At 44.9% G+C, this 14,754-nt stretch overlaps 1 protein-coding gene across 1 annotated transcript in view; it reads right to left on the bottom strand.

Annotated features, from left to right (window-relative positions):
- The window catches only part of VEGFC (vascular endothelial growth factor C), an 81,711-nt gene extending 67,139 nt beyond the window's left edge, over positions 1–14,572 (bottom strand). Inside the window, 4 exon segments of the mRNA XM_059817983.1 lie at positions 13,877–14,108; positions 14,110–14,194; positions 14,197–14,425; positions 14,519–14,572. Of these exon segments, the coding sequence (XP_059673966.1) occupies positions 13,877–14,108; positions 14,110–14,194; positions 14,197–14,425; positions 14,519–14,572 (600 nt within the window).
- Between the last annotated feature and the right edge of the window lie 182 nt (positions 14,573–14,754).

The following is a 14,754-nucleotide window of genomic DNA, read 5'->3' as shown; positions in this document are numbered from 1 at the left end:
TAAAATCAAAGCTAAATACAGTTTTCACATTTTTAATACAGAATATGCAGAATAAGAGCAGAATTCAATAGGTTAGCATAAATGTAGAACAAATATTTAGATTAAAACCCTGCAGATTATCCAGAAGAACTTCCATTTTATTAAATATATTAGTTGTTAGATAATATCTCCAAGATAATCATAAGGATCTAAACATATATGCCTCAGTGGGACCCTTAGCAAGATGCACAAATTCCTCAGACAGAGCAGCATGTGGTACTTCTCTAGTGTGAGAGAAGAAAGTTGTCCCAACACCACAAAGAAGAAGGAACAATGAATGCAAGGGGAAAAAAAATATCCTAGAGGACTTTTATTTTCTTTGGGCGAAGGCAGAGGTTTCTAAGGGGTAACACTGGGTATCTGCTAAAGCTCACATTAAATAATCCTTAGGTGAAGGGGTTTGCTTAATTCCTTTATCTTCTCCCTCCTCCCGGAAGAGGAGAAAAGGGAATTAAGGGAAATTTTGGACCCAACTGTTTAGGACCCAACTCCATCACCTTCCTCTAAATAATCCTGCAACTCTTCATACATCTGTGTAGGGAGTACAGCATCAAGAGCAAGACAGGATCTCCTGGTTTACCCCTCTACTCGGGGCACTGCAGCTGCATTCACCAAGTGGTATTTGGAACATGGAATTGCCTACAAACAAATCCATAATAAGGGTTCCAGGAACCATAAGCAGCTCAAAAGAGCTACAGATTTTGATTCTGACCTGGAGGGAAAATACTGCCCAAAGCTGTCAAAACCACAGGCAGAAAGTAATTGGATATACACCATGCCTGTGACAAATGTCTAAAGAGGAAAATAAAAGTAACCTCTTAAAAAAAAAAAAAAAAGAAAAACATACCAGAAATGGGGGTCGGGGTGGTAGGGTAGGGGGTGTCATTGGACCCAGTCCCTGTGACTGGCCAAAATACAAAACATATTTATATTCAATTAAAATATAGTATGAAAGTATTAAATAACACAGTTATGTTTCTTCTTTAGTTTGGCCTTTGAAAAGTTCAGGACATATATCCCAGATCCCAAAATAAACAGCAAATTTATTTTCTAAGTGCTGAAAATATGAGTATGAAGGTATGAAGTCAGATGATCAAAGGTAAGGACTAGCTTCATTACAAAAGCAGGTTACGTAAGTGGAGGATCTTTAGCTTGAAAGAGAACAATGAAGAGGGGGACTCAATAAAACCACAACTGGCATGGACAGAATTGTTCCCTGCCTTGTCCAGGACAAGGACTGGGGAAGTTTCATACATAATTAACAGGTGTCAGGCTCAAGTTGAACAAAAGGAAGGGCTCTTTCAGTTTTGGGGCTTGTTTTTTTTTTTTTTTTTTTTAAATTTACTATTGTATATATTAAACAGAACATCCACTCAAAGCCAAACTTCTTGAAGATGTTGATGTCAAAAGCTTCTGTGGGCTCAATAAGCACCTGGATAACATGTAGGAGAAAAGTCAACTGAAAGCTATTAAATGAAAGAAAACGAAGTAATCTCCAGACACACACTTCATCATTTAAGGCAAGGAAGTAAGTCCACAGGCTGCCCTGCCGCCAACAGCCTGTAAGCATGTAGCGACACTTTCCATTTCTTTGCTCAGGAGGTTGTCAAGTAGGTCCTGTAATTTAGGACGGTCTTGGATGGTAAGGGCATTAATAAAAAGAGAAGTCATCCAGCCAAAAAAACCTAACTAAGATGTACTGGAAGAGCAGGAATAGTGGCTGTGGCCAGGTGCATGTTGCCATGGTTGCCCTTTCACTACAAAAAACATGATGAGCCTGGGGACCCTGTGAACATCCGATGCCTACTGCTGGGTTTTCCAGCTGAAGTCCCCAGCTGGCCAAGGAATGAGCAGCACGTACACGCTTGCACACCAGGGTTTCAGGGCTTTTCCTGAACATGATCTGTGGGACACAAAGGGGAAGAAAGCAAAGCAAGCAGCGAATCTCTCAATCTGTTTCCATGGGATGGTTTGGGGACAAATCAGCTGGATGTTGCACAACAAGCCCCACACAGGGGAATCAAGCAAGGCAGCTCACAGGACAAAGGATAAAAAAGAAACTTTTGGGGGCCAGGACTCAGCAGACACTGTTTTCTTGCAGGAAGAGACATGTCCATGGCCAAGGGGCAGCCTTCACCTGGAAGGAACTGGGGAGAAGGGGGTGTGAGGGGGAAGGTGTAACAGAATGCCTCTCATCTTGTGCTGTCCATGAGGTTTCCAACATCACTCTTCAAGTCATCCTCTGCCACATCAGTGGGGCACACTGTGCATGTTTAGTGGCTGTGCAGCAGGGGCTGTCCAACAAGATTGCCTGTGTTGGATAGTGTTGAAAATGGTATATAGGGCTAACCAGGCATTTTGCCTGACCAGGTACAGCCATTCTTCTACTCTTATGTGACTTCAAAACTCAAAATAAATACCATAAGCCAACTAATCATGGAGTAAAGCAGCAACTTACAGGCTGAAGGGAAAAATACAGATCATTCATCTGTCACAAGAGATGAGGATTTGAAAATTTCATTAATTTTCTGAAACCGTTAGCTAAGATATTCAAAGAGTTTCATTACTACAAAGAGCCTTTTTATGCTATTAACCCAGATTAGTAATGACTGTTCAGTTTAGAGTTTGCCTAATTCTTTAGCTCTACCTGATACAACAGAACAGCCTAATTCTTCCTTCCTTTGAAGCATGGTCCTGCCCTCTGAAAATCCTTCACTGCTCCTTCCCCTACTTCCTGCTCCAAGATCACAGTTCAATGTGCCTTTACCGCCTTATCAGCCTGTGCTCAGATATTTTGGAAAGGAAAGTACTCAGAACTCCTTTACAACTCTTTACTCCTTTCATTTGTTTTTAGTGATTTGATCACCTACTGGCCCAGCCACCTGGAGAAAGAAAGAAGCAGGGTTGCCATTAAAGAACCTCATCATTTTCACAGTTGATGATCAGAGAGAAATAGGCAGCTCTTCTTGGGTAAGAAAAATAAAAGCATGTTTTCACGGATCACTTTCCACGCCTTTTAGTTGTACAGGCTGTGTTTACTCTGACTTGAGTGCCACAGTCTTGGAGGGAACTGCAACTGCAGAGACAGCCCTTTATCAACAAATTTACAACTCTAAGGCAGCCTGATCTCAGTCTGAGTCCAGACTGTTGATCAAACCCACCTCCCTCAGCACAGACACAGACCCCCTCCTAAGAGGGGTCCGGACAATCTCATGTGCCCAGTACTATATAACTTTGCACTCCTGGCAGGCGAGAGAAATTGCACTGCGGCAGCCAGGAGCTGCCCAGCTGCTGGGCTCCACTGAGCCACAAGTGGAGCCCAGACCTTTCCAAACTGCGTGTTCAAAAAAAGTACATTCTCAGGTCTCAGGGTGTACCTGGGAACATAAGGCAGAAGGCACAAACTCAGCATCACTAACACTCCAGCAAGTGAGCAAGGAGACCCTCAGAGAATTTGACTTTCAGCCTAACCTCTTGGCTTCTGCTGCCTGACAGTTTAGGTTAAACCTCCATGAAAGACCATGAAACTTTACAAAGGAGACAGGCCAATACCAGCCATATTCAGTCACGTCAGTGGGATATTTAGCAGCTGTTAATGTTCTCCTGAAAGCTGTGCCCCGTGGCCTGCACAACAGGGTTCTTGGTATTTTTAAATGAACCAACATTTTGCTCTTCTCTAGCCAGAGAGAAACACGCCCAACTGGAAAGACAAAATAATTGTCCATTGCTATCTTCCTTCCTGGAAAAAACACTTCATGTTTACTGAATCTACTGTGATTCAACAGTACAAGCCTGTTGATTAATAACAAGATTGTCTCGTTTCCTCCAAATCACAGAATATTTCAGTATTAACAATATAAAGGAAATATAAAAAAAGAGATCCTTATGGCAAAGATACTGAAATCTTAACATGAGTACCTTGACGTACATGAAAAAAATGAAATGAAGTAAATAGTCATGTTTGTACTACAGCAGCACTCTGCCTGTTACGCAAGATTTGCCGGGGAGCGGGTGGGGTGCAGAGGAAGTCGTCAGCTCCGTTTTAATTTGGAAACATCTGTCCCTAGGCAAGGCACAAACATCAATAAGGCGCTCTTTCTCAAGTTTATTTCTAGTTTCCTTAGGCAGTTAATTACACTGCTAATCTAACCATAAGTAGCAAAAAATTATACACAGAGCCTCCATCAAGAGTCTTGGTACTATTACCTTTCCAGGCAAAGTATATTTCTGTCAAGCGTATCTGCAGCCAGTTACAAATATATATAACTGGAATGATTGAAGTTATGTAATTTTCCTTTCCTATGTAAATTTCTAAGAAGCAATAGTAGGAGTGGTATTCTCTAAATAGTGACCATGCAAATAAGCAGAGATTTTATCCCCAGCAGTACACCAAATAATGAACGATCCTTTAAGGGGTACAAAATACAAAAACTTTCTCTGACTTCCAGTGAAACCTACTTTCATGGTATCCTCCTAGTCTCCAATTCACAGAAGACACAAAGCTGTTGCATAGTTTGCAATACTTCGCAGTTTTTAGTCAAGATGACGGACAGGTCAAGACTGTGGTGAATTCCCAGAACTCCAAAGGCAACATTTTCAAAGAAAATAGACTTTTTAAAAACATCTCAAAATGTCATCCAAGACTTGTGGCAAGAAGCACTCTCCCTTTTTTTCTTAAGGAACAAACAAAACCAAAGCTGTTCAAGTAAATTTTTCCTTACAGTTTTCTTCTCTTCTCAGGCTTTCCTTATGTTTTAAACTATTCAGAAATTTTTTTTTTCCTCCATGTTGAGTTTCTTTAACATGCATATAGCATAAAGTGAGACCACCTACACGGACAGTTGCTGGAGCTCAACTTGTTCGAGCACTTTCAAGTACAGGTAAGTGTGAATCTGAGTCCACAGATCCCAGTCTTCGTACTTGTGAGCAACATGAACAGGTTCGTAGCAATGTCCATTTGGGCTCACTCTGGGTCACAGGGGGCCCAGAGAACGGAACTCGTGCATGCCGCCCTTGCACTGCTTCCTCGGCAGGAATCCTGCAAGATCAGGATTCCAGTTGGCAGAGCAGGAATACAGATCCTACCACCTGCAGACAGCACAACTCAAGCAACAGCTCTCAGCTTTTCTTGACTTGATTGTGTATATGGATCCCATACTTGCATACACTGCAGGGCAATGAGCGTTAGCCACCTATTTGGAAAGGCGTGAACAGCTGTTACTTGAATCAGAATTATAACACAGCCCTACCAAAATTAATGTTTTAACTGGAAGTAATAAATACCTCAACTACTACAATCGCTGCTCTTTGTTTCTCTAACTAGACTGTTCCTTGAGCAGACTGCAGAGGTTACTTACCAGCTGCATGTCTCTTGGCCAATTTGAAAACAAAACCACCCATGAAACAAAAAAACCAAAAAATGCCCAAACGTTTGTCTACACAAACATAAGTAAGTAGACAGCTGAAGGAGAGATAGAATGGTTTTGCTTCTTCTGAATGATCTCCAGTAGGGTATCTACTCTTTCTGACAATCTTTACAAGACTTGGAAATTTTCACACACGCATGTGGGCGGTTGGGGTGCTGCTGTGGATCTCCTTTGGGAAAAAAACTGAGGAAATAGCCAAATGCTGCGGCTGGCGGCTGTTCTCAGAAGCACTCCCTTCCACTGAATTCCTCTCTTCTCTCTCTCAATGGAGCACAATTCTTGGGTAAGGGAAGTCAAAGAATTAAACCATTTTGTGGTGTAAATGTTTTTGCTCTAGATGATATCCGATTCCTGAAATTACTTATTTCACAATGCTGCCACAAGCAGGTAGGAGTAACACAGGGGATGCCACACCTGTGATACCAGAGAGAAACACCCGTGTCCCCTACTCCACAGCAGCCTTCTGGCATCTTCCAAGAATTGTCCCATTCTTTGTCAGCATTTTCCCTTGTCCAGGATAAAAAGCTCTGCTCTCTTCAATGAGGAACACGATGCAAAACACCTCCAGCAGTTTTTAAGCTGCATCCTTGCGGTCAGGCTATTTGAAAATTGTCACCGACTAGGTGAAGCCATTACGTGAACAGTATGGAGTACTACTGAGTTCAGAATGACAGCAGTATCACATAACTAATATCATTAACTTCCCCAAGCAATCATTTTTCATTGAATTTAACCACAAACAGGATCCCAAAAATTCCCTGCAGAAGACGTGTTGCCTCAGTAACTATATCTAGGAAGATAACATATTCACCCATACTCAGCAAAGACTACAATGTAGCCAAAATATACCAACTACTACTATTTTTTTTTCCTTCAGTTATCAGAAGGTGTTTTTCCTGTGTTTTCTCCTCCTCCCCCAAAGAACACCATTGCTCTTGATTACTTTGCTAAATAGGAGCATCTTACCAAAACATTCATTCACTCCACTGGCAACTGCAGTCTCTAAATATTTGTAAGGAGTTATAGCCATCTTAGACAAGTCAGGAAATGTCAAAAGAAAAAACAAATTACTAAAGAGCTAGTGGGATTGATTTACAATGATTACAATGGAAGAGTAGAAGAATAAATTACTTACAGTTTAGATATTTCCTAACTAAAATCTGATATGCAACAAAGAGGGGGAAAAATACAGTAACACAAATATTAAGTCATCAGAAAAACTTCTGGTGACAGATAAACACAAAACAAGGAAAACAAATTCATATACAATAGGAATTCAACAAACAATCCCCAACAGTCCCCCTAAGCTATCAAAGTTTTAAATTAAAATTCTGTTGCAATTTATGCAGTCATTAGTGCCTTTGAAGCAGATACCATGTTCCCCTCCATGTATATGTGTATTATATACCACTCAGATTAGAAGCTAGGTGGAACTAAAAGAAGGTATTATATGTTTATAATAGATAATGAAAACAATCATACCTATCCTACTCACTAAACAGAATTCAACACCTTGCCAAACATAAAACTCTTAAGAAGGAACTTAGACTGCAAAAGAGCTTACATCTTTCAAATAGCAGCCTTGCTTGGGATTTTTTATAATTCATTCTACAAACAGCTGTAGCACATTTTTTACATTAAACAAGGATATTAAAATTGATAGGATACCAGCCTGACTTCAGCTGGATTCCCTTTGTTCCAAGCATTTTATTTTAATGAATCACTGACCACATTCAAAAAAGCAACAGCTGAACATGAGGTTCCAGACAGACTTCCTATCCTGGATGCAGCAAATCAGTGGGAGAGGATTATTACCATCACCCTCTGCTACAACAGCCTGAAGAGCAAGTCCTGGTTTATTTTTACTAACACAAGCAGACACACACCCTTGAAGAACATGCAAGAGTTTAAACACACACTGAACCTAAGCAAGCGTAAAAATAATATTTTTGAGGGGATGTTTCTGTAAGCCTCCAAACACTGCAGTTAAAGTGATCCTCAAAGCTTTCTTAGAACCTTCAGAAGTGCAGTTATTTGTCAGTAGCAATCCTGTGAAGTCCCTCACAGGCACACAAGTGTGCTTACACAAGATACCCAGGAATGTACATACCTACAACGAGAACTAGAAAGTGCCATGAGTTCTTAGAGCTTAGTATTGTACTCTAGTCACACAAAAGGCTAGGCCAAGGTTTAATAATTCTGTTTGCAGAAGTATTGCTTAGTCTTCATAATAGGTCCTATTGTATTACAGAATCACAGAATCATTAAGGTTGGAAAAGACCTGTAAGATCATCAAGTCCAACCATCAACTAACACCACCATGCCCACTAAACCATGTCCCACAATGCCACGTCCATATGCTCCTTGAACACCTCCAGGGATGGTGACTCCACCACTTTCCTGGGCAGCCTGTTCCAATGCTTCACCACTCTCTCAATAAAGACATTTTTCCTAATATCCAGCCTAAACGTCCCCTGGCGCAACTTGAGGCCATTTCCTCTTGTCCTGTCACTAGTCACTTGGGAGAAGAGACCAACACCCACCTCTCTGCAACCCCCTTTCAGGTAGTTGTAGAGAGCACTGAGGTCTCCCCTCAGCCTCTTCTTCTGCAGACTGAACAACCCCAGCTCCCTCAGCCACTCCTCATAAGACTTGTGCTCCAGACCCCTCACCAGCTTCGTTGCCCTTCTCTGGACATGCTCCAGCACCTCAGTGTCCTTCTTGTAGTGAGGGGCCCAAAACTGAACACAGGATTCGAGGTGTGGCCTCACCAGCGCCGAGTACAGGGGCACAATCCTACTCCCTGCTCCTGCTGGCCACACTGTTTCTGATACAGGCCAGGATGCTGTTGGCCTTCTTGGCCACCTGGGCACACTGCTGGCTCATATTCAGCCGGCTGTCGACCAACGTCCCCAGGTCCTTTTCTGCAGGGCAGCTTTCCAGCCACTCTTCCCCAAGCCTGTAGCATTGCATGGGGTTTTTGTGATCCAAGTGTAGGACTTGGCACTTGGCCTTGTTGAACCTCACACAATTGGCCTCGGCCCATCGATCCAGCCTGTCCAGATCCCTCTGCAGAGCCTTCCTACCCTCGAGTAGATCAACACTCTCACTCAACCTGGCGTCATCTGCAAACTTACTGAGGGAGCACTCAATCCCCTCATCCAGATCGTCAATAAAGATATTAAACAAGACCGGCACCAAAACTGAGCCCCCTGGGGGACTCCACTTGTGACCGGCCGCCAGCTGGATTTAACTCCATTCACCACGACTCTCTGGGCTCAGCCATCCAGCCAGTTTTTTACCCAGCGAAGAGTGCACCTGTCTAAGCCACGATTCACCAGCTTCTCCAGGAGAATACTGTGGGAGACAGTGTCAAAGGCTTTACTAAAGTCCAGGTAGACAACACCCACAGCCTTTCCTTCATCCACTAGGCAGGTCACCTGGTCATAGAAGGAGATCAGGTTGGTCAAGCAGGACCTGCCTTTCATGAACCCGTGCTGGCTGGGCCTGATCCCTTGGTTGTCCTGCACATGCCCTGTGAGTGCCCTCAAGATGAAGCTCTCCATAATCCTCCCTGGCACCAAGGTCAGGCTGACAGGCCTGTAGTTCTCCGGATCCTCCTTCTGGCCCTTCTTGTAGATGGGCGTCACGTTGGCAAGCCTCCAGTTGTCCGGGACCTCCCCTGTTAACCAGGACTGTTGACAAATGATGGAGAGTGGCTTGGCAAGCTCCTCCGCCAGCTCCCTCAGCACCCCTGGGTGGATGTCATCAGGCCCCATAGACTTGTGAGTGTCCAGGTGGCATAGCAGGTTGTTAACTGCTTCCTCCTGGATCATGGGGAGTTTATTTTGCTCTCCATCCTTGCCTTCCAGCTCAGGGAGCTGGATACCCTGAGGATACCTGATCTGGCTATTGAAGACTGAGGCAAAGAAGGCATTAAGTACCTCAGCCTTTTCCTCATCCTTGGTGACAATGTTCCCCCCCGCATCCAGTACAGGATGGAGATTCTCCTTGACTCTCTTTTTGTTGTTAATATAATTGTAAAAACATTTTTTATTATCCCTTATGACCGTGGCCAGACTGAGCTCTAGCTGGGCTTTTGCCTTCCTAATTCCCTCTCTGCATGATCTGCATTATTTATGTTCATCCTGTTGTATCTGATAGAGATCATGCTTCTAAAAAAAAAGACAGCATCTTTCTGTGTGTGCATCTGAAAAAAGAGAGTGGCTACACACACATGAAAAGGAAAATTGCAGCAGACAAAACAGCAACAGCAGAAGAAAAAAAAAAAAAAAACAACATTCTCCCTACCCACTCAATTCAGCCCTGCTTGAGTACTGGGAGTGAGGTTTATGCTTGTTTTCATAGCGGAAAACCTAGCCTCATCTCTCACCAGTGCTAAGCAGACTAAGGCACACTGCATAAACCTAGAAGTTGCCATAAAACTGATGGGTTTGAGATTACACCATCAAGATACATTGACAGGAGGAAACCCCAGAAATTGACACACTACTTTTCCTCCCACTCCCACACTAACAGTATTTAAACTCCATTAGCCATCAACTAGCAGCATTTTATGATTAGATCAGATTTAAAATAATTTTAAAATAATAGTAATAAAAAGGTATCTCTCAGCTGAGGTAGCACCCGAGATAAATGGAGCTCAAGTAAGCACACCTATTTTCATTGCAGAAAGCAAATCACAGAATCACAGCACAAAGACTGTTCTGTACTTGATCGCTGTCTGTCTAAACAGACCCTAATGCCACTTTCAGGGATGCGGTTTAGAACAGAGAAATACATTTTCATTTGTTATTCCTATTCTAATATGAAACTAAGAATCCTTGCATAAATATAGTTTTAAACTTCTTAAAACCACGCGGGACAATTGACTAATATTGCTTTTGTCTAGTCACATAATCCTAAAGGTTTGACTATGCAAGAAAATGAAGGTGCAGCTATGGCAAACCCTCCCAGCTGTGTGGCTGCTTTCCAGTTATTGTTACCATAATTGTTACTATAATAACCTACTTCTGCTAGTGTTACCCTATTACCATTAATGCAGTCTAGGTACGTGCTACTGTCACACCTTCATTTCAATAACCTAAGTAGTTTAATTCATGCCCAGAATGCCTGTGTAGTCCCTCTAGTTCATTTTGAAGCTTTCAGCAAACAAACAATAAACAATTATTTATTTATTTATTTAAAATACTTTGCCCTCCCAGGTAGACAGTGTATACTCACTGCATGTTCCCAATTCAAAAGTACATAAAGAACAAGAGCCAGAGACTAAAAGCATTATAAGAGTTATTAAAATATTCAAGGAGCTAAATTTTCTAGTCAGTAGTGACACACAACTGCTCACCATCTCCTTGCTGCAGCTGCTCTGAGCATCCCTGCTTGGCGGTGGGGCAGAGAGGTGGTAGGTCCCTGTCAAACTGCGGGAACTTTGGGGACAGGAGGGCCGATTCCCCTGGTCCCACCTTAAGCAGAGAGAGAACTGAAATACCAGGTTGTCTTCCCCTGCAGGCCACCCAGATGCAGAGAGGGAGCCAGGGGCTGCCCTGCTTCCTGCCCCACTGGGGAGAGGCGGGTGCAGCTGCGAGGGGGTCGCCTCATCAGGGCAATCCCCTGTGCTCCAGGAAATCTGAAAGAGGTGATTTACGGGCAGGATTCATTCCCATCCCACTAAGCAGACAGTTCAGCTGAAAAGTATTAATCTGGGCCCTGTAAGCTTGTTAAATAATGAACTTTACCCTTAGGCTGAAAAAGAAAAGGGGGGGGAAGGCAGTGTTGCACAAGCTTATCAGTGCCCACTTGCTGCAGAACATGTCCTTGCAAGAGCTGTGTATGAAGAACTGCTACTATTTATATCTGTAACTCTTCCAAGTTGCTGCAAATCTCTAGGATAGGATTAATGCATGACACTCACCTGCATAAAAACACAATACCCTTATTTTCTGCCCAGCTTTTCCTCCTATGTTGGAGCACCCTCAACTTCATCCACACTTTTTAAAATATTTCTAAAGCTGAAGTTCTTAAAATAGGAGTAAAGAGAAATAAACATTTTGTGTAAAGAGCTGACCCAAAAGGCTGCATGACCTGCACTTCGGCATCAGTTTAATACGCAGCAGTATGGTATATGGGTGGAAAGTAAAAACAGAGGAAGCATAACATCTATGAACACAAACTCATGTGATCACGCATTTTTCTTTGAAGTTAAGAAAGTTCAAGTGGATGACTTTTTACTGACAATATAATCATATTTTCCTTGAAACAATTACTTACAGTTTACTTATTTAATCCTTTCACAATTACTTCAGACATTCATCTCAACATTTTCTTATCACAGAAACAAATATTCACAGTACTCACTCACCCAGACAGTTCCAGCAAAAGCAACAAACTCACAGCTGAAGACTTCCAACATGACTAAGTCTGCTTGGATCCAGAGTCATTCGCTCTCTCTCTCTCCCCTACTCACCAGTAGTCAGGCACAAAAACATTTTTCTGTTAACGTAATCGCTTAACACACGCTATCCCACTCACTTCCCGGCCTCTTGACCTTTCTTCCTTTGGTTTGCTGACAGTTCCCCTTTTTCCAGGGAACACTTGCACTTTTACACAATGTGCAACAGTGGCAGCTCCCAAAGACTGAGGTTTCTTCAAGAAACAGAGTGACTGTCCACAACACATGCATGGGAACATACAGCATCACTTAGGAGATTATCTTCACTATCAGCTGTTCCACCTCAGCAGTTTAAGCATATGAAGAGTGCACCATGCTCCAGTTTGGATTCTTTCTACCTTTTCAGCGTAAGCTATTCTGAGGCTTTACAACTAAAATGCCAGTTTCACCCACTAAATAACTGACTTACAGTCATGGGCTGGGAAGAGTTGAGGTATTTTTACCCTTCACTAAGTTTTGCATTTTTTTATATAAATAGTCTAAGGGATAAGAGCAAAGAGCTGTATTGATTTTCTGTTCCTATTTTTAAATACTTAAATTTGAAAAATACTTGACAAACATTGAAACAATATGATCACTGATAGCATACTAGCATTCAGAACATTGCAATGTAAGCATTCATCTGTAATTAAAATATTTGAAGAGAGACTACAGTATACTCAGTAAACTTTTCCATACAGAATATTATTTGAAAAGCATGAATTCTGTGAATAATACATGGTCTACAACAGTTTGAATACCTGAAATAAGTACAGCTAGTGTATACTATCAAAACTTGACTTCCCATGTAGTTACAGTAAAATCTCCCTAACTTCTATTCGGTAAAACAAACAGTATTGGGGGGAAAAAAAAAAAAATAATCAGAATATCAGCTTAACTTTTAATCCACACATTTCCCCCCTCACCCCATACTGAAATGAATAATGAATGAGCTGGGTCATGATTGCTTTCAATAAGCATGTCAGAAATCTTCAAAACAATGAGACGAGGGTAAGAGTTGTTATAAGCTTAGACGTCAAAGGTCTTCCTAACAATACCACATGCTTATACAACCACATACTATGCATCATTTTTATGCATCAGCATACCGGGAACTGCAGAACTACAAGTACCAAAGGTACTCGAATTCTACGTTACGAAACCTCCTATGCAAGCAAAAATTAACACAGAATTGTAAGTATTTGTGACTGGAAGCTGAGAATTTAAGCCCAACCTTCACCGTGCGCCTGGGCGGAATGAAAATTTTCAGACTCGAGTGTCACCTTACAGCTCCCGTCAACTCTGTCACGCAGCAGCAACTCATCCAAAGTGTCAGTAACTCCAAGAGACTTTTCAACAAATGGAAAGTCTCGGGTTTTGTTGTCATCGTTCCCCCACGCCTCCCTCGCCGCTTCGTTCCTGCGCGCAGCTCCTCTGAGCGTTTCTCAGCCCTCCCTCCCGCGCTCCCCGGCTCTGCCCGTCCCAGCCCGCTGCAGGACCCCGTTCCGAGGCAGCCCCGGGCACGTCGGCGACCCGCCTGCGGGGCACGCCCCGCCCGCCAGCGCCAGGGCCGGGACCAGCTCAAGCCCGCAGGTCGCTGCCCTGAGCGAGCCCCGCTGCAAACGGCGGGACCGCGGCCGGGACCGCTCCCCGCCGGGCAGCCCCAGCACCACGGCAGGAGCAGAACCCTTGGGCTGCCTCCGCCGATCAGGTGTTTCGCGTTTCTTTGTAAACACAGTTGTGCCCCGTGCAACCCTCCTGCCAGCAACCCTGCAAACCCAGCCGATTATTTTTTTCTCCTTAAACAAATCCTTCCCCCACTTTTAAAGAACCCCCAACCCCACTTAAAAAGGCTTCTCCCGAGTATCTTCCTCGGTAAGATTTCCAAACGGCCCGTTCACACGGGCTGGAGCCACATGCCCAGAGAAGCGAGCTGGCGTCTGCAGCGCGGGCATGGGCTTACCTTTGCCTCCCCCGCGTCGGGCTCCTCCTCGTAGTACCCCTGGCCGGATTCGTAGGCGGCGGCGGCGGCCGGCTGCCGGGGTCCCAGGAGCAGGGCGCCGGCAGCAAGGCAGCAGCCCAGGGAGAGCACCTCCAGCAAGTGCATTGTGCCAAGACAGCACGGCGGGCGCGGAGCAGGGCCGCGGGGCAGCTGGAGGAATGCAGGCGAAATTACGAGGCTCCTTCTCCTCCTCTCCCCCCTCCCTCCCCTCACAATATCCAAGGCAGTAAAATCCGTGGGATGGAGAAGATGCGGCAGCAGCAGCTCCTAGACGCCTGCAGGGGAGTTCCCAACTTTCCCAGCCGCTTTGCAAATTCTCACCAAAGCTATCCGGAGTTTGCCAGGTAAAAAACCCACCAGGAAACCGGACATCCGAGGCTGCGCTCGCTCTTGAGCAGGGGAGGTGGATAGCGCAGAGAGGAGGAGGGAAGGGAAGGAGGGAGAAAGAGAGAGAGCGCGAGCGGCAGAGCGGGACCGAGCGGCTGCTCGCACCCGGGGAGTTCCCTTCGCCTTCCCGCGCGGGCCGGGCCGGGCCGAGGGGCTCTGCTCCGCGCCGCTCCGCCCGCCGCGGAGGTCTCTCCGGACGCCTGTCAGCGGCAGCGCGGCCGGAGGGTGCGCGGCGCCTGGGGCTGCGCGGCGGCGGCGCGGGCCGCGCATGGCGAAAGCGCCCTCTGCCTGCGCCTCTGCGCGGCGAGAGGGGGCCGGCGGCGGCCTTCCTCCTCCTCCTCCTCCTGCTCCTGCTGCTGCCTCCGCGGCGCCGCCTGCCGCTGGCGCCCCGGGGAGCGGATCGCCCCGCACCGCGGGCAAAAGGCCGCCCGGGGCGCGGCGCGGCGCGGCTG

The sequence above is a fragment of the Gavia stellata genome, chromosome 5 (assembly GCF_030936135.1).
Source record: "Gavia stellata isolate bGavSte3 chromosome 5, bGavSte3.hap2, whole genome shotgun sequence".
NCBI classification, from domain to species: domain Eukaryota; kingdom Metazoa; phylum Chordata; class Aves; order Gaviiformes; family Gaviidae; genus Gavia; species Gavia stellata.
This window is presented reverse-complemented; position numbering and strand designations above follow the sequence as displayed.